The following is a 20,148-nucleotide window of genomic DNA, read 5'->3' on the forward strand; positions in this document are numbered from 1 at the left end:
AAAGAGAATAGTGAAAGAGACGAAGAGTGAAAATCAGTCAAAACGGCAACACTCCCTTTATGATGATTTCAACACTAGAATTTTGGCAACCGCTTCTACAGGCAGCACTTTAAATGACTCCTATTATATTTTGAAAACAAACCGTATGTCGATCGATGGATTTGTTTATCAAACGATGTGCATTTCGAAACAAAGAGATGAAATAATTCTAAAGCTTATTTTTACTCATACATATACTCTAGAATGCACCTTACAATCACGATTGAGCTAAATTCTGACGAAAATTCAAATTTCTTTTTTGATAGAAGTACAATACTTATCTCCTCCAACTCAGGCATGAGTAATGTTTATTTACATTGCACGATTGGTCTGCTCAATAAGGTATTTTTGGCTTCACACTATTCGCCTCTTTCCCTATTCTCTTTGGTATAAACCAGCTTTCTGGCAACCCTATACCATCGTATGGAGTTTGACAGCGACCGACATATATGGGGCGTTATAGCTATAAAGCCCCAAACAAAGAATTATGTTCGGCACTATGCTCGATATTCAAGCATTCCACACGACGTTTTGCATCTTGTGGGATGATTTAAAATCATATCATTCAGAAAATCGACATTTTGTAACTAAATACAGCTTCTAATCATTCAGTTCAAAATCAATGTTTTGCCTTTCATGGCAGTGATGCTGGCTATACAGAGACGTCGTCCTTGACAGCAGCTGGTATAAACAAATAACAAAAAAAAACAGCTGATCGTATGTCTCGTATATACGTCTCATGGAATGCCTGAGTAAGTCAATGTCGTATATACAGGTCTGGCAAAGATGGCACTTTGGTATTCGTAAGATGAATCTTACATGAGTGGTGTGAGTGATCACAGTATAAATCGACTTGCTTTCGTCATAGCGGTCGTTCTGCTCCCATTGAATCGTGTGACCGCTATGACGTCGACCCGTTGTGCTTCTGGATTGTTTACATATTTTTGGTTGCCAACACTAGCAAACCGTGTGTTCTGCCACACCTATATATACCTCATTGTGAGTAAGTTACCTTTGAGCTTTTATTTATCAGTTATTATCAGCAAACTTTTTTCTCTTTCCTACAAGCGATTAAAATAAATTCCTGGTGTACCTAATATATAAGATAAGCACCAAATTTTATCGACTATCAACCGTTCGCTTTGCTTTGAAGGTCAGGTAGAAGTATGAGGTAGTGCAATCACATTATTTCTTGAACAGAACTCAATAATTGAGTTGCTTCGCATTGATAACGTCGTTCTAATAGTTAGTACACATAATGTCACGTAGTAAAAAATTTGGCGACCTGGTCGGATCCATTGATGAAGGTACCAGCTCGGCACGATTTATTCTGTTCCGAGCGGAGACCACCGAAATCGTGTGTTTCCATCAGAAAGAACTTCGTCAATTTTATCCTCAAGAAGGATGGGTTGAGCAAGATCCCAAGGAAATTCTAGCGGTTGTTGAGGAATGCATTGAAAAAACTATTGAAAAGTTGCACCAGCTAGGTGGAAGCGTCGTAGACATTGTGGCTGTCGGGGTAACCAATCAACGGGAAACAACTATCGTTTGGGACAAGAATACGGGCGAACCTCTGTATAATGCTATTGTATGGCTGGATATGCGAACTTCTTCCACAGTGGACCAACTGTTGGAGACGGTGCCCAATAAAACACGGAACAAAAATTACTTGAAACCACTCTGCGGTCTTCCATTATCGCCATATTTTTCTGCTGTAAAACTACGGTGGTTGATTGATAATGCACCAAAGGTAAACTTATAAAGGAATATTAAGTATAGACCAACATGTGCAATGGGCGGGGATAATAAAACTCTCATTTGGACTTCCGCCCATTTCACATGTTGGTCTAGAAGTGTTTTATTTTGTAACCTATTGAATATATACGATGTTCCATTTTTTTATTTTCTACCAAGGTGAAAACGGCTATCAAAAACAAAAACTGCCTTTTTGGTACAGTAGATACATGGCTAATATGGAACCTTACTGGTGGTCCTGATGGAGGAGCTCACGTGACCGATGTGAGCAACGCATCGCGTACCATGCTCATGAACATAGAAACTCTTCGGTATGATAAAACACTGGGCAAGTTCTTTGACGTCCCGTTCGATATATTACCAGATATACGATCCAGCTCTGAAGTATACGGTTTGATACGCTTGAAAGCACTAGAAAATATTCCACTAAGTGGTTGTCTTGGTGATCAACAAGCCGCCTTGGTAGGCCAGGAATGTTTGAGTAGAGGTAAAGCAAAGGCAACTTACGGTACAGGGTGTTTTTTGCTATATAACACAGGAAATGCTCTGATCGAATCGACACACGGACTAATCACAACCGTGGCCTACCAAATGGGACCAGATGAGCCCCCAATCTATGCCTTGGAAGGATCGGTAGCTGTTGCAGGAGCTGCCCTAGGGTGGCTACGTGACAACATGGATCTTCTCAAAAGTGCCAAAGAATCGGAAGAATTGGCCTTGTCCGTTGAAAATAACGGTGATGTATATTTTGTTCCCGCTTTTAGTGGACTGTATGCACCATACTGGAATCAGGAAGCTCGAGGGGTAATTTGTGGTATAAATGAAGACACACAGCGAGGACACATCGTAAGGGCAAGTCTTGAAGCGGTGTGCTTTCAGGTACGCGATATCCTAGATGCTATGAACAAGGACTGTGGATTCCCTCTGGTGAAGCTTAAAGTCGATGGTGGAATGACAGTAAACTCGCTCTTGATGCAGTGGCAAGCGGATTTGATTGGGCTGGAAGTACAACGACCGATAGTTGTGGAGACAACGGCTCTGGTAAGAGTATAATATAATATAATACACATTTACAATACCCACTACTCTCGGGTTTGAATTGAATTGCTTAAGTCAATAGATAAAATCGAGATCGTAATAGATACATCTGGCCAGTCTCTCGTCGCTATGTACAACAAAGTACCAATGAGACTTTTTTTTACTGGTCAACAGAATCGAGTGTCTTACTCGCCTCCTCCCTTTGTTGTAAATACCCGGGTTTCACAGACACTTTTGAGGTTTCGGCCTCAGTTATTCGGAATCACTAGTAGCGTAGCGTATTCAAAAAGGTCTTTTGGTTCACGCGATACTGTCCGACTTCTAGTCGAATCGTCGACAGGTTTTCTGTGGCGATCTTGCGTGGCTTTTCTTTTTTCGAATATCACGGTAAAGAGGGACAAGTCTGTCTTTGCTAAGAGACATGCTGGTGAGCTCGAGTGATTTGTAGTTACGCTGCCTAAGCTCGACCCTCATCAGCAGAAGACAAAAGTTAAGCCCGTAAGATGAGAGCCTATTCTAATGACCCTGCCACTTCTAGTTTTCCCATCTGTATACTTCACATGTTTGCTCTCACTTGAGTTCTACCCAAGTAGCATTTCTAGTTTTATAGTACACTACAAGTGCGTGATTAGCTTTAAGAAGGGCTTCAAGAGCGTCATAAAACCTCAATTGTTACTAGGGTATGGCTCTAATTTTCATAACTTTCCCTACCCAGTAATCTCTAGTTAATTGAAGGTCGTTAAGATGTTTGCATGTATTTAAACATATCCATGCAAATAACTTGCTTCTTGGATTTAGGTAGGTGTTAGCTCAATTGACTTTCCGATGACCCATTTCGTGTATAGCGATAGACATGTTCCGAGATTCTCGCTCCATCAACCAGCCCCACCTTAATGTAATGTTTGTATCAATTGGATTTTAACATTACAGTAAAACTTTCGATTAATTCCCGAAAGGAAGAAATCGACGCGTATTTAGCATATAGCTTTGATTTATATTTGGACGCGATGATAATACGTCGGGTATTTGTCTTTATATATTATGTCAGTATGTCAAGAATTGAGATGCTTACTGAGAGTGCCCTGGAACATGTTTCTTATTGTAAAATTGTGGCATTCACTCAATTAAAAATCTTTTTTACAGGGTAATAGGGTTACCACCTTTGGTAAGGTTTTCACCCGGAAATTTTTACTGACCTAGAATAGGTTTTTATAGAATCACTTTGAACCAATCAGATTAGTTTAAATTAGACAAGTATAAACTCTTTCATTCTTTTTGTAACTCGTCGAAGTATCAATCACCAATATTGACTCACATTGACCGTTTGTTGTTTTGTGTTGGCAAAGCATGATGCGCACCACTACTTTGATCTTTTCTTATTATCTGTAAATTTATTGCGTTTGTAAACCGTATTGTCCACTTAGATAGGTGTGAAATTTATTATCGCTGGCTAACGAAAAAATCCAAAAGCACCGGCCACTCACGCTGTGGAGGAGCAGCCGAACAACCATTGCTCTCTGCCACAGCTAAGTACCGTCCGTGAAGCAGGCAGAAATGCGGTAGCATCTGTGAAGCACACTGCGGTGTCTTCCGAAATTTTGCTGGGCACAAAATATTCGGTTATTCGTCATCACAGTCGCTAGGAAGGTTCCAATAAAGTAGCACATCTTTTGTACCTGACCAACAGTTAAGGTCCGCTTCTGGAGCAATCAACATTAACATCGGAGGAACTTATTTGAACATATTGAGTTAAAATTATTCATCGTATCACTATACTCGGAGAAATAGACGCAAAACTCGGAGGTCGTGAGATCCTCTCCAAAAACTGGAGTCTCCGGGTCAAACCCGGAGGGGTAGCAACCCTGCAGGGTAATGATGGTAAACAATTTTCAGAAAGGGGTACATCATGGGGATCAATATTCGGAAAGGGGTACATGGAACGAAAAAGGTTGAAAACCACTGATCTAATCTACTTTTAGGTGATTGGTGATGTGGTTCGAGTGGATTGGATTTCTTTAAAAACTACGAGTTTCAGTTTATTATGATGAGCTAGCTGAGCATTATCTAGTGGCTGAACAGTATGTTTAAGAAAAAGTTCCATCCATAAGAGATTGTCAATGTCATCCCTGTTTCTGAAAGCAGCGAATCCGATTCGTTATAGACGAGTGTTATTCGCCATCTTCACGAACCAGACTGACAGTTCGAGCGAGTTAAGAGATAAAAACACACTGATTATCCCTTACAGATGACAATCCATTGGTCTGAATCGAATGAATTGATCACTATGCCCAAGATCAAATGAGTTCTCGACCAGCTGAACCAATATATCCCTCCATTCGAAAGTAGAAACATTCATATCAGCTGTCCGCCAAAACACTCGATCTAATGATTATTAATGATGAGATTCGGAGATCAATGAACCAGCACTCGCTCGGATCTCCCACTCTCATCCAACAAACAAGAGTGCGACTTTAGGCTCATTACCGAAACCCAGGGATAAAAGGCGAAAAATATATATAATCACGGCTTACATATACTTTGGAATTTGGAGACAGTAACAACAACGCCACTTGTGGGTAAAGGTGATACTTCCCATAGTGATGCACACACATATACACTTTTATATTAAGCGTCCTACCCTCCTACCTTCCTTCAATAGAGGCGCTGTAACCTCTGTCGCTTCTCGTTTGTATGGGGGAGTCTTCTTAATATGTAGTCTTCGGTTAAACCTAACCATTATTTCGCAACAAAACAAAGTTCGTGCTCGACAACTGAATCACCACATGTGCTGTAAGGCATCATGCAAAACTGACTGAGACATCACTTCATTAAAAGTTTAATAACTTTTGCCAAGAAAGTTGAATTGATTTGCGATCTTCAACAAACTTGTAGACAATAAAATTATCTGTTTATTTTAACCTAGTGATTAGAGGAAAACTTCCTTCAAGTCACTAAGTGACGTGACTGTGAGAATAGGGCCCCACTGGTGAACTACGAAAAACGTCAGTTAATATACACTGACACTTTCAGCATCCGGAGGGACTGCTCTCGAGTCCTACTCGTCTCGAATTTACTCTCTGCCAGAGTGGATTGCTCTACTCTTCGTAAAAGCCCGCATTCCAATCACCATTGGGTCCAAGGGGCCTCGTGGTGTAAACAAAAATAAACAAATTTACCATATAAAATCATAGTGACAAGGTGATCTATACACAAAACCCTTTCTCTCTTATGTTCCAGGGTGCCGCAATGGCTGCTGGACGCGCTGTCGGGTGCTGGGACATCGATAACGTTTCTGTGGAAAGTAATTGCACTTCGTTTAAACCCCAGATAACGGAAGACGAACGCGACATGAGATATAGCATGTGGAAAATGGCGGTAGAACGTTCGTTTGGCTGGGAAGGAAACACAATGGTATGAGGCTTACATGGCTTTGGATTTCTATGATAAGAGGAACATTTTTTTCAATAACACATTTTATTGACTTTTTGCGCTTTGCGGGAAGTAGTAAGATTACAAAAGTTAAAAAAATACATCGAGGACAAATGAGGAGGATTTTTGTTGTATTCGCAATTCTTTATCACAACATTGAAAAGTAGTTTAATCTATATATTGTAAAATCATGTTAAATATGATAAACGAAAACTCCAAATGTAAATTCACATGAACAAAATCTCAAACGCTTTTCTTTTAATTTGAGGATTCATTTGCTATTGATTTTCTGCTTCAATATTTTTCGAAACGCTACGACTTTGAATTGTAGAAATAGCCAACAAAAATTCAATTACGAAGGACTATGCTCTTTTCTAATGCGCTATATTGCGTCCATTTCTCACAGTCCGTCACCTAGTGACGAGAACAAAATTTTCTTCTAGTCACTAGGTGAAGTGACTGTGAGAATAGGATCCATTGTATCGATTTTTCTAGATTATTTTCGGCAAATTTGAGGTTCACTTTGCCTTTTGTCTTCTTAGTTTGAGTTTGCTGTTACAATTTTATAATTGATTCGTTTGCGCTCTAGAATAGCTAGTCGTTTTTTTTCAAAACTTTTAATTCTATTAGTCATTTGTCAAAAATAACCGTTAAAATCCAATACAATAGAACTTAAGCGAATATTTAAAAATGATGACAATGTTCTTTATTTTATACGTGGCCCAATCATGAAATATGCGTTAATCTCTAGCACAGCTATGCAGTGGTAGTTTTCAAATAGTGACGGATATAGCAGTCTAACAAGATATTGGTAGTTTTTTTTAATTAAATTTAGTAACAGCAATGATAAATTACTGCGCATCATCGGATCCACCAATTTCCTCCGGATTAACTATTCCACCAACAGCTCCTTCTTCTCCGTCAATAGCAATTGCCGCGGCAACTATTGGGCGAATAGCATCCACGTCCGGTTCGTTGGAAATATCAAAGTGACGTTGAGGCAAAGGATTTCCACCTAAAAAATAGTAAAAAATATTTGTTTTCAGTTTCAGCAATCGTGGTAGTATATTTACCTGAATCCAATTCGAGGGCCGGATCTGCCGTGGCCTCTGCCAGATTGGTTACCGACTTAGATTTAACGCACTGGAAGTCCACGTGTCGGCTCTTGGCTTCTTCCTTTTCCCATGACATGTGTATGAACGGACGCTGCAAATAGTTGTAGATCACCTCTACTCGGCCGCTGGCTCGTTTTCTTATTTTCTCCTTGTAAGTCGGATAGCCCTCGATACCAAGACGGATTTTTTTCAGACCCCGGTCCTTCAACACTTGCTTAGCCACATCACGATTCTCTATGTACTTGAAGAAGCGATACATGGCCGTACTAGATACGGTTTGGCAGTACTCTTCGCCCATTTGAGGAGGATATTCTTCATCCCAGTCGACAACGTCATCTGAGGGTGACAAAAGTTAACAATATCAGAAGTACCAATCTATTTATTTATAACAGCGGCGGTATTTCAAATGTTTGTTCATTCTAAGCCCCGATCAATAACTTTGCATATCTCAAAACTTATGGTCGCGTAGTTTATTTTATAACGAACAGCTTTGTTGAAGAATGCATATTGCTGGGGAGTGGGCGTAGCGTATTGGTAAATCGATTGCCTTGTACGCAGCGCACCTGGGTTCGGGTCCCGACCCCGCACATAGGGTTAGAAATTTTTCCTAAGAGATTTTTCTAACCCGAAGAGGCGAATGACCTTAAGGTTAAAACCTCTATAATTGAAATAAAAAAAAAAAAAAAAAAAAAAAAAATGCATATTGATTTACTATTGACTAATTTATTGAACTTTGAAGACTAACCGATTTTTTTTTTCTGAAATTTCCTCTTCTAAGCATATGCGAGAGAGAGAGAGAGAGAGAGAGAGAGAGAGTAAACACATAAATTTATATGAAAATATCTTTTTACTGCAAAATCGGATCTATTGGCAGTCTTCGGTAATGTTGAAACTTAGACTTTAAGCTGTATATCTGCAAATTTTGGGATGCACAAGATGATACCGGCATTTTTTACTGAATTTATTGTTTCTATTGACTATTTTTCTAGTCTACACTCAAAAAAATGTAAACGTTATGCCTATTGATTTGACACATAGATTTTTGCAATAAGCGTAGGCAGATAGACACTATTTGCTGGCACATAAACCTAATGTGTGTATTTACAAGAAATATTAATCTTACATTCACATTTCATAACTATAAGGCACATAAAGCCCGATTCTATAACAATACGCACATATAACTTATGTGTGTGCATACATAGTTTATGCAGTTGATGCATAGAAGGTATGTGTCCGCGTGATAACATTAGCGTTTCTTCTTCATATGGATTTTAAGTGGTTTGAAGCAAATAGAATTAACCTTTGGATTTTTTTCTAGTTTAGTCTACACATACACAGTCAATACATGTAGGGATCCTGGAAAATTGCTGATGTTCACCCACCATTTTTTTTGTCATTATTAATATTTGTGGCACATATGGAATATGACACAAGCATTAAAGCGGCCAGGCCAACTGTGCAGCGTACAAAATGTAGATGATTCAAAATAATACGGCAATCAAGTTATTCATTTAATTTTGAACCTTGAATAAGGAAGAAACGTGGATAACCCTACACAACCGTTACAATTTGATGGGGTTTGATAAATCGTTAGGAGTGACTTTGCTAAGAGGGTTAATGTCACTCCTTTGGTTCCTGGGATGGGACAGAGGTATTTAGCCCTTTCCTGACTAATGAGCCTAGCTTATAGCGCCTTTACTCGCTCTTTGAAACATTGATAGAGATAATTAGCGGGATCGGTTAATTAGTATTAAACATAATGACAAAAATACCAAAACAGTTCCGAGAACCGAAGAAATCAAAAATCCAACGAAAATAAAAATTAAGTTTTTAAACGCCTTTTTGTGGATACAATCATCGTAAAAAATATGATGACGGAAAATGGCCATCCGATATTTTTCTATCCTTTTTCTATTATATCTTACGCCGATCTCCTTATTTAATATTCAATATTAATAACACTTCTCTCTCCCTCACCCCGGCACTCTACTGGCCAGAGATTACTAACTAGGGAAGTTGTGAAAAGCCTTGGTCCATAATACTGTAATGAAAGCAAGGATTTGCAATATACTATCGGAAAACCAGAAGTGACGGTATCATCATCTTACGTCATCTTCTGTCTTATGCTGGCAGAAGTCGAGCAAAGGTAAAGTTACCGTGGATCGCTCGAGTCTACCGACATGTCACTTAACATAAGACGATTCGTCCCTATTTACCACGAGGACCGACAAAAGAAAAGTCGCACAAGACCCAATCGAACGTAAAAAAAATATTGACGAAATAGTAGTTGAAATTGTTCGGGTTTAAATAATGATGTATGTATTCTTTAACATTTTAAGTATTTGTTCTTCAATGCTTAAACGTTTCAATGCTGGGCAACGGGTTTCACACAGAAAGGTAGGGGAGTTTCCTAAATAATAAATTAGGGTAATTTGGGGAGAGATGCCGCACATTTCTTAAAATCGATACTGCATCAAATTAAACCATTCAATATTTGATGAAATCATTTCTATCTATTGCGACAAGTTTCTAAAATACTGTGAAATTGTTTTTTTTCATGAAAACAAATTCATCAAATTTCCATGAACATTTAAAAAAAAGTCATTGCGGGAGAGATGCCGCATGTGCGGGTGAGACGCCGCACCATGGTCACAAACTGAAATATGGTGAACAAAAGTATTTTTTTGCTATCGTTGATGTTTTTTGTGATTAGGAATCTTCAGCTGAGTTTCATGAAGTTTGATTACACCTATAAATCGGCCTTCATTTTTCTTAAGGGGGTAATACCATTTCTAGAAACATTTTTTATTTAACATTTAAAAAATATTTTTCTTTTGCAACCTTGTGTAACGGTTAAGTTGGAGTAACTTTATTGAGGGTACTATTTATGTGTTTGTACGAGCGATATATATCTAAAAGTGGTTTCCCTAAAAGCTGTTTTTGGTTTGTTTCTACCAACAATGAATTTATACAGCTTAGGTTTGTTCTTGAAAGATTCATTTTTAAAAAGCATCAATTCGTTGAAATTTTCATTTTTATCCCAAGATTGACATCACTATAAATCAATGCGTTCACTAAAATTAGTGCCTGAAACTTTAAAGAATAAGCCGATGTAACTAATATTAGATACATATCGCCCGTTTAAATGTATAGATAATTAGACACATATTCCTATATGTCACTGTGTTAGGTCCGTTAGCTTGTGGATATACCTTATTAATAACGTATACCTGACGCAAATGCTCCTTTAATGACATACCGAGGTGAAAAAAAACATTTTACCTACGCAATTTTGATGCGGCATCTCTCCCAATTGCATGGGAGAGATGCCGCACGACGATGTTTTTCTCTGAAATTATGGCTGACAGTGCTCATGATCAGAATGCCTTCTAAAAGGTCCCAGCTATTCAACCGATACATGGTTTACCAAAAAAAATCGAACAATTTAAAAAAACGAAATTTTAATGTTCTGCTGAAAAATTTTCGGCACTCCGTGATGCAACTGTACGCACACAAACGTTGATAAAATTGTCCTGAGTTAATAATAAGGATTATTTTACATCTTCAGTAGGGCGAGTAAAGGCGCTATAACTTAGGCCTATTTGTCAGGGCAAGGTGTAAATACCTCTGTCCCATCCCAAAAGACCAAAGGAATGACATTAACCCTCTTAGCAAAGTCACTCCCAACGATTTATCAAACTCCCATCAAATTGAAACGGTTGTGTACGGTTGTTCACGTTTCTTCCTTATTCAATGTTAAAAATAATCCGTTGATTAAATTATTCATTGAATGAATAATTTGATTGCCGCATAATTTTGAATCATCTTTATTTTGTGCGCTGCACAGTTGGCCTGGCCGCTTTAATGCTTGTGTCATTCAATATGTGCCACAAACATTAATAGTGACAAGAAAAATTGTGGACGAACGTCTGCAATTTTCCAGGATCCCTACATGTATTGGCTGTGTATGTGTAGACTAGACTAGACTAGGATTATTTTACATCTTCAGTGTTTAGCTTGCAAATCCCAGTCAATACCCCAGTAGAGAGATATTCACAGAGTCATTGAAAATGAATGGGAAATGATTGAGCACATCGGCTGTTTGAATGAATGATGCAATCAAACAATTGCGAATTGAACATAGTAGGGCATGATTTGAGATTTGTTCCTCCTTCAAGTCCTTAACAACCTGTTGAAAATTTGAAGCTCTGTATGTATGTAAGAGTTGGGCCAAAATAACCATTCTAATGCATCGAAATAACAAGAAATGAATTACTACACTAGATAGGAAACAAGTGACAGAAATCATATTACGATTTCGATCATTTGCACTTTTTATATTAGCAAATTCAAAATTTGACTTACCGTCTGAAAGCACCACTACATGGCATTCGCGATCGCCACGCTCTGCCGAGGCAACCATTAGCGGTAAAATCAACGATTCGAGAAACACTTCAAATTGTTCACGAGCTCCCTCGTTACTCAGCTCATGCAACAGACCGCGCAGATTCTGACAGCGGATGGTATCGGCTGTAAATGGAATTAACAAGTAATCGCATGCCTCACGCAGCTCCTGTACTGAAACCGTGGGAGGACAACGGATAACCCCGTTCCGGTAGTATTCAAGTATGGCTCTGAATACAGTGTGTGAAATACCGTCAGCAACTTCATACTCGCCGCGATCATTCGGATGAGTAAACTCCATTCCCGAGCTGAACATACGTCCAAGCATCGTGTTCGGATGTGCGGTAAACAACGATGGATTTATTGAGAACGTTGTATTGTCTACGATTAAAGTGATGCGATCCTCTCCGTCCAAGTGTTTTTTCGCGGTAGGCGACGGTTTCACCAAAACAACCGTGCTCTGCTGTTGCGCTTGTTGCTGCATCAAACGATTGTTTCTGTGAATATAACAAAATGTGAGTTAATTTGTACAAAAAATAATAGCTGTAATAATTATCTAAATGGATGTCAGGATGATTCAAAAGTTTCATACAGTGATGTTCCGCAAGTCGTCTCCTCATTACGGAACTACGAGGAAGTTTCCACACAAACGTGTGCGCGCATGCAACTTCAAAAATGCTATGTTTTGGTGAATATGCTCTCCTAAAACACTGAACCCAAGTGAAAGGTGTACAGCAGAATCAATATCATATACAGGTATGGCGAAGAGGGCACTTTGGTATTCGTAAGATGAATCTTACATGAGTGGTGCGAGTGATCATACAATAAATCGACTTGCTTTCGTCATACCGTTCGTTCTGCTCCCATGGAATCGTGTGAACGCTATGACGTCGACCCGATGTGCTTCTGGATTGTTTACATATTTTTGGTTGCCAATACTAGCAAACCGTGTGTTCTGCCACACCTATATGTACCACATTGCAGTAGACTGGTTCAATTTTTAACTTTTAGCTCCACCAGGCTCTACTGATTCTCTTTATGGCCCTTAGTAATTGTGCAAATTTTGGTACCGATTGGCATCTTTACGCAGAAATCGGGAATCAGAATATATTGGCTCAAATGGCACGTTCCCCGTACATAGTCTGGGATTTGTGCCTTGTGCCTTGGGGTGGATGTTTTGCGAATAAACTGTCAGATCAGTAGCACTGGACGAAATCCGGTTTTCGCTGAAAACCAGTTTTCGGGTTGCTGGCAACCAATTAGCCGAAAACCGGTTTTCAACGAAAACCGGTTTTCAACGAAAACCGGTTTTAATCCAGGTGAAGAAATTGGGCGTAAAAGTTTACGTAATTTTTGCATTTTTAAAAAAGTTGGCTTTGGTTGTATAAAAAAATGAAAGTGAAGTGGAAAAAAGCTAATTTCCTTCAAGATGGTAATAAATTTATTATGTAAAACAGGGATAATATAGCATACTTTTAAATTTTTCTTTCTGAACCAGTATAAAACCACTTCGTACAAAGTTGTGTTTGTTCGAAATGAAAGCTAATTCTTGCCAAAAGTGAATTTATACTGCACGCAGCGAAATTTCTATTGATTAAACCAACAAAATTCATATTTGATTTCAATTGACAGTTTGTTTTTGATTTGAAACACTTTGATTGTCAAATATACAATGTATTATTATTGAGCTAGCAATATTATTGTCATTCGAACCAAATTTTATTTTATGTTAGTTTTCATTGGAGCAAATCAGCGTGTATTGAATATATTTGTTCGTGTGTTTGTTATGTACCGTTCGTTAACTGCAAAAAACGAAACAATGTCCAATTTCTTAATATAATTTGGATTTCAACAGACTTACACGATTGCATCATACTGGCATTGAGGATACTTTATGGTAAGTGCCAACATGTTAAAATCATTAATATAATATTGAAAGCAACATAACCTTTGAAACTTTCAGAACATACCCAAAACAACGTGACCCAAAATGCCGAAACTAGAGGGATCCTGCAACGGTTCTATCACATTCGCCCGAATGACATTCGCCCGAAAGTCATTTACCCGAATGACGTTCGCCCGAAAACCATTTACCAGAATGGACCATTTACCCGAATGTCATTAACCCGAATGGACCATTTACCCGAATGCCATCAACCCGAATGGACCACTCGCCCGAATGTCATTAACCCGAATACCACATTCACTCATAAGCATAATATAAAATGGGTCATTGTCTAGTTTACTGACTTTAGTGATAGAAGTCCGACTTTAATGCGGTTTTTTGCCAAAAGGATGTATTTTAACCTAAATAAACCAAATCCGAGCGGGAAATGTAAAATCTTTAACCAAAGTTTGATAAACTGAACAATAACAGGTGAGCTTATACAGCAGAGCTAGTCTGATGCGGCTTGGCCGCATATCCGAGGCCAAGGATCCGAAGCGGCGCAAAGCCGCTGAGGTTCCGTTGGACGAGGCGTTGATCCACCCGTCGCCGGAGTTATAAGCAAACCTGTGATCCTCTTGTTTGCCCGGTTTACTCAAACATAGGGGCTATAGCTAGTTTAAAGCCGACTGAGCGGCAGCGAAGTCGGACAGTGCCCCAGAAAGCGATGTGGCGTAGCCACATTAGTCAACCGTACACTGACCAATGTGGCTACGCGATATCGCTTTTAGGTGTACTATCCGACGTCACTGAGGTTCTGTTGCCAACGCCACAAATGCTCTTCAGGTGCTGATGCATATAGGACGCAGTTGTCAGCTCGAGCGGTGAAATCTTGTGATAAACCGGACAAAATAATAAGAAATCTTTCGGAAACACCATCGATCGAGGTAAATATATATTTAGATGTTCCGTTAACGAATTGAATCAACTAAATTAATAATTATATCTTGCATGGTGGAAGTCCATTTGGTACAACACCGTTAGTAAATAGTAGCTCATAAATGTTATGTGGCGAAGCTAGTGTGATGCGGCTTTGCGACAATTAACGAGGTGGAGGAACCGAAGCGGAGGTCCCTACTCGGCAAACCTGTGATCCATTGGTATGCTTGGTTTACTGAAATATAGGGGTTGATTCCTTCTTTAAATATGAGCAGTTCTTTGAGTTTGTATACCAAATAGCCCTCGCAATCAAACCGGTGATCCACTTGTTTGCCCGGTTTACTCACACTTAGGGATTGATTCCTTCTTTTAAACATGAGCAGCTCTTTTCCCACAATTAGGAGTTTATTGCTTCTTTCAAACATAACAAATCCTTGGATCTGCATGCCAAATAAGTTTGCAAAGAAACTGTTGATCCACTCGTCTGCCCGGTATACTCAAACATAAGGGTTGATTCCTTCTTTTAAAACAAGAGCAATTTCTTGAATCTATATACCAAATAGCTCTACGTAATATTGGATTTCGAGACAGGATGATTCTTCCACCTAATTCACGGATGATTCTTCCATCTAAACCAAAGTTTTTTCAGAAAAATAAAACAACTTGGTCTTCAGACAAAATATTCGGAAGATCACAGAATACAACTAATGTACAAACAAGTTGTTGCCTTGGCTTTCTTACCCCATCAAGGTATTCCAATGGCACTCGAAGAATTGAGGAAAAGTTGTCCAAAGGCTCTCGACGATTTTTTGTATTACATTAGTAAAAATTGTATTTTTGGTAGGAAGGAAACTAATCAAAAAGTTTTGCGATAACCCTTCTTTGCCCCCCGCTTCGTGGTCAGTTTTCGAAAATGTATCGACAAAGATTCCTAGAACCATCAATAATGTAGAAGACTAACACAAGAAATGAAACGGTTTGTTCAGCCGTGGAAATTCTATGGTGTGTTGAAGCAGTTGCAGCTTGAAGAGAAAAACCCTAGTACGTATTTTACGTACGTTTTACGTACACTACAAGCGGTACCAACAGCTAAAAAGTCTAAAAAGAACTCACGAAACGATCTAAAACTGGAAACCCTAGTTAAATCATACAAACCAGGTGATTGGATTAACTATTTGACTGGTATAGCTTTAGTGTTAATTTCTTCATAGCATCAAATGTAATAAAATTTGTATTTCATCTTAATAAATTAATTTTTTTCGATTGACATTTCGATGTTTTTCGGGTATATGGAATTCGGGCGAATGGCATTCGGGTTTATGTTGCATTCGGGCGAATTTCTTTCGGGTGTTCGTGGCATTCGGGTGAATGACATTCGGGTTTATGTGACATTCGGGCAAATGTCCTTCGGGTAAATGGCTTTCGGGCGAATGTCATTCGGGCGAACGTGACAGAATCCCTGCAACATATTAACATTTTCAATTCAATTTAAAAATAAATTGTTTAAAAAATATTTTATTCCATTTTTATTTATAAATGTATATTTTTCTTACAAACATCTATTCTCTGTTGTTTCAATAAAATTATAATGTTGAAGTAATCACGTTCACATTATTAAATCAAAAATACTGTTAATTGTTTCAACAATATTGTTGAAACAACCAATATTGTGATTGAAATCTAGAAATATCAAAACCAGAATTTATTGCAGAAATAACAATATTACGGTTTGAAACAAATCCATACTAAATTTGCAAAAGGGCGAAAAAGATTTGTAAACAAACTTTTATTTTGCTGGTGTCTCTTAATTTACTATAATTTCAAAGCAGAAAACAATTGAAATTACTTCTACGAAGGGTAAAAATTTACATTAACGCATATTTTTCATGAAATTCCACTCTGCAGCAGACTAGTGAGCGAATCAAGTTTGCTTACAAAAAACAATTTCGCCCTTTTGCGAATTAATATTGAAATGTTGAATATTATTAGCCCTGAGATAATAATTATTGTTGAGTTTGAACCAGAATATTGTTGTATTCACAATACATTTTTCTGCGTGCAGTTATACACACTTCGATTCTAACACGTACGTGCATTGGAGATGGTCAAGGGTTTTTGAACCCGTAATCTGGATCTGACCCGACATTCACCGGTTTCGGGTCAGGTTCTTCAATTTTAAAATTCTCAGGTTTAAATTTGATTGAATATAGTGTGAGAAGCGGTCTTGCTTACTACTCAACCACCGGCACCCTTTACAAACTTTTGGAATGTATGTAAGCGACGTTGCGAAATTCAACAGCAATCGGAAATATTTCATAAGATTCCTGTTGAATTTCTTAACATCGCTTTGTGAACGGCAATCCAGGCATTCCCGGGCATGTTCAAGAAGACTGGCCAAAGTCTTGCGGCGACTGAGTTAGCTAAGCGGACAAACAGTGATAGTAAAAAAGCTCAAGCCTTGAGCGCAGTCCACTGGACCTAAAAATAGATAACGAGAGAGATTTTGCCCGATCGATGAGAAGACGATCTGCTCATAGGAGATATTGGGGGTCGATAGGTCAATTAGGTGGTATTGGAGGCTGTGGTGGTGATCACGATACTGTTCCTCGATGGCGGGGGGGTTAACGCACCCATCTAGAGACTGGAAGATCGCAGGTTCGATTCCTGCTTGAGGACATATCTTTTATCGGTGTTTCCAATAAATACTTGGAAAACGGAAAAAACAAAGACTCACGTCAAAACAAGAAACATATATGTTCAAGAAGGTGCTGGTGATATTTACGGGGAGCGATCACGGGTTGTCAAAGAACCAGTTCGGTTTACTGAAAGAAGAGAGGGTGCATCGAAAGAGGCGAGAAGGTGCGTCGATACTACGCCATCACAAACGAAATCAATAGTGCTAGCTGGGGAGCCATCACTGTGCTACGCCGGGCCCCAAGCAAAAGGGGCGATCTACTGACTAGTGAATAATCTTCGATACTTGGGATCCTGTCTGGGTTACGGCGCTGGAAACAACAGAGTCGAACGAAGCCGGACGTTCAGGCTCATTGTCATCTCATGAAAAACAACCTGCATTATCATTCCAGCGATCTTTATCGACGTCATTCTAATAATAGCAAATGCTATAAGTCGATTACGGTCAGGGAAAAAACTGATACGACGATCAAATTGCAGTAGAAATTAAGTTTGCCGAAAAACGGTTATTATATAACACATATTCTGTCCGATCATGGTTATTTCAGATAGTACCTACATCAGTTCGGAAAAGCCGCCTACCGTTCTGTTCAGAATGTATAAATGACGAGGAAACACCGGAGCACGTGGTCATTGTTAGCTGTAGAATCGCAGCAACTGGGAGTTTCTCGCTTAGAGAAGAATGTTTCGTTGTTGAGTTGTGTCGACATGGAGTGCAGTCAGCAGAGCAGCGGTACTAATATAGCTTGAAAGTCAACGAAACTGGAGATAGGAACAAGCTAGCAACACCAACCATCGGGAAAATATGGATGAATAATACAATAAAGGAAAATAAACAATAAAGAATTACGTAGTACTAAGTCGGTAAAAAACAAACTTCGCAAAGGTAGCTGTGAACTGTCAGTCAGCAGGTTTTGATCCCGCGAACATACGATAAAAACACATACACAAACTGCACAAGAGACCAAAACATTCTATGTCTAATAGTCGTTGCTAAATTTTAGCTGTTACTTGCCCCTCGTGTTATTTTTTGTAGCTCATTTAACACACCATTTATGATCAGTTATAAGCAAAGCGACCTATAATGCTGATTTAGCTAGAAGTCTTCTGCGTTTAACATTGGTTTGTGTTAGGCAAGAGAGGTTGTACTATTATTTTATTAAATGATAAATTATATTGTATCTACACCAACAGACCCCTTGGCCTCAAGGTTGTTTACTTGGTTTAGTTACATTTAAAGATAGAGAAAAGCTGAGCGGACAAACGCACAATAAAGTGATTGAAGACAGTATACGTCCCTAACGTTTGTTGCTATCCGGAAGATGAACCCTAGTTGTCTTGATGCCTTATCTACAATGTATGTGGTTCGAACGTTAGTGCAAATCCATGATCCTACATGCGAGAATGTCGGATAACGTTTCCATGCGAATATCGCAATCGAGCATTTGCTCGAGTATTGTGACAGCACATATGTGTATAGCTGGATTGAGCCGAAATAAAATTCATATCTTTCGACAGTAGGTGCACTCCCTAAGGAGCCAGAAAAAATCCCTAAGGGTCATATAGGGTTACTGTACCCTAGTTCATCTTAGCACCTCTATTCATACTACCAATTTGAACACATTAGTTAGAGCAGTGTCTGCTATCTCTATCCAACGCATTAGCTCAAATGGTAGGATAAATAGTGGTGCGTTGTCCTCAGCTTTATGCTTCGCCCAAACGCTAATATTTTACATCGTCCAAGCCACATTTTTTATTGATCTGTTTCTTAGGAACGAAGCAAAGATGTTGAAACCTATTTATAATTTTATAATTTATAATTTATTTATCAGCAGAACCCTATTTAAGCGCAATTCAATTACTTTAAGCTGAGTTATCAGCGCAATAGTGTGACATCATGATTAATCAGATGAATAATGGTTCATTTACCCTACTAACCAGATTTAACCAATAAAACAGCAGATTACAAATATAGTAGATTCATAAGAAACGCCACTTACCTAGCGCGGTTCTTCATAATCCGACGGCGCCTTTCGTCAGTCTCCGTGTAGTCCTCTGTGTTGCTGCTACTATGGGAGCTGTCGTAGTCGTTCTTGTTGCTTGTACCCGCACTGCCTACTATGTTTCCAGGCAAAGCACCAGATGAGGATGAGGAGGATGTCGAAGTTTGTTTGCGTGGGTGCTGTTGCAATTCCATTCCCAAACGTTTAAACCAGACAGCAATTCGACTAAAATATCGCGAACCAATTGATTTAAGCCTATCCACTGCGATCTTCAGTAGAAACAGTCACTGTGAAATCAGGTGTATTTTTTTTCCTTTGTAGAATGATGTCCAAGGTTAATGCACTGTCTACTAGTTCATTTTACGCGATCTCGGAACTAGCTTCAAGATTCGGCTCGTCCTTGTTTCAACAATCAAATTTTGTGCTAATTTTGATCGCTTTTACCAATGTACGCCTCGAAATATTGTCAAATACCCGAGAAAACTTGTGACACTACCAAAGAAACTCTTGCGATTACAATTTATCTGACAATAATTTCTGTTTTTTTTACCAACACGCTCGTAAAAAGTTACTCAGATTCTGAGTACTTTTAACTCAGTTTTGAATGATGTTCGTAAACGTCAAAAATTGAGTTGTCATGTATAATATCTCTGAGTAACTCTGACTCTATTTTTGGGTATTACACAAGAAACCGTTTTGGAGTTACCAAACGGAAAAGCCGTTTCTCGCCAAGTTAAAAATTCCAAGCGTCATCCGCCATTTTCCATTAGTATACTATAGGTACACGCTCGTTTAGTTATCGCTCATCACTTTTTCACAAATAAAAATTTGTTCAAATATTTAT

The 20,148-nt window shown here is 38.8% G+C and overlaps 2 protein-coding genes across 2 annotated transcripts; one reads left to right on the forward strand and one right to left on the reverse strand.

Annotated features, from left to right (window-relative positions):
• The first annotated feature begins 540 nt into the window (after nt 1-540).
• On the forward strand, nt 541-6,884 carry LOC131686939 (glycerol kinase). Its single transcript, XM_058970970.1, has 4 exons — nt 541-791; nt 1,108-1,789; nt 1,954-2,835; nt 6,070-6,884. Exons 2-4 carry the CDS (start codon nt 1,298-1,300, stop codon nt 6,247-6,249), a joined length of 1,554 nt encoding a protein of 517 aa, XP_058826953.1. The 5' UTR covers nt 541-791; nt 1,108-1,297; the 3' UTR covers nt 6,250-6,884.
• A 60-nt stretch (nt 6,885-6,944) lies between these two features.
• Nucleotides 6,945-19,851, reverse strand: LOC131686940 (BTB/POZ domain-containing protein 10). Its single transcript, XM_058970971.1, has 4 exons — nt 19,302-19,851; nt 11,745-12,280; nt 7,335-7,712; nt 6,945-7,276 (listed from the first exon to the last, which is right to left on the reverse strand). The coding sequence occupies exons 1-4, from the start codon at nt 19,496-19,498 to the stop codon at nt 7,113-7,115; spliced, it is 1,275 nt and encodes a 424-aa protein (XP_058826954.1). The 5' UTR covers nt 19,499-19,851; the 3' UTR covers nt 6,945-7,112.
• Between the last annotated feature and the right edge of the window lie 297 nt (nt 19,852-20,148).

The sequence above is a fragment of the Topomyia yanbarensis genome, chromosome 3, assembly GCF_030247195.1.
Source record: "Topomyia yanbarensis strain Yona2022 chromosome 3, ASM3024719v1, whole genome shotgun sequence".
Lineage (NCBI taxonomy): Eukaryota > Metazoa > Arthropoda > Insecta > Diptera > Culicidae > Topomyia > Topomyia yanbarensis.

Excerpts from the sequence above, each read along its gene's own strand:
- LOC131686940 (XM_058970971.1), bottom strand. The coding sequence starts at position 19,498 with ATGGAATTGCAACAGCACCCACGCAAACAAACTTCGACATCCTCCTCA. Across the intron at positions 12,281-19,301 it reads ATTATGAAGAACCGCGCTAG|AAACAATCGTTTGATGCAGC; the intron begins GTAAGTGGCGTT and ends TTATATTCACAG. Across the intron at positions 7,277-7,334 it reads GGCCCTCGAATTGGATTCAG|GTGGAAATCCTTTGCCTCAA; the intron begins GTAAATATACTA and ends ACTATTTTTTAG.
- LOC131686939 (XM_058970970.1), top strand. The coding sequence starts at position 1,298 with ATGTCACGTAGTAAAAAATTTGGCGACCTGGTCGGATCCATTGATGAA. Across the intron at positions 1,790-1,953 it reads TGATTGATAATGCACCAAAG|GTGAAAACGGCTATCAAAAA; the intron begins GTAAACTTATAA and ends TTTTCTACCAAG. Across the intron at positions 2,836-6,069 it reads TTGTGGAGACAACGGCTCTG|GGTGCCGCAATGGCTGCTGG; the intron begins GTAAGAGTATAA and ends CTTATGTTCCAG.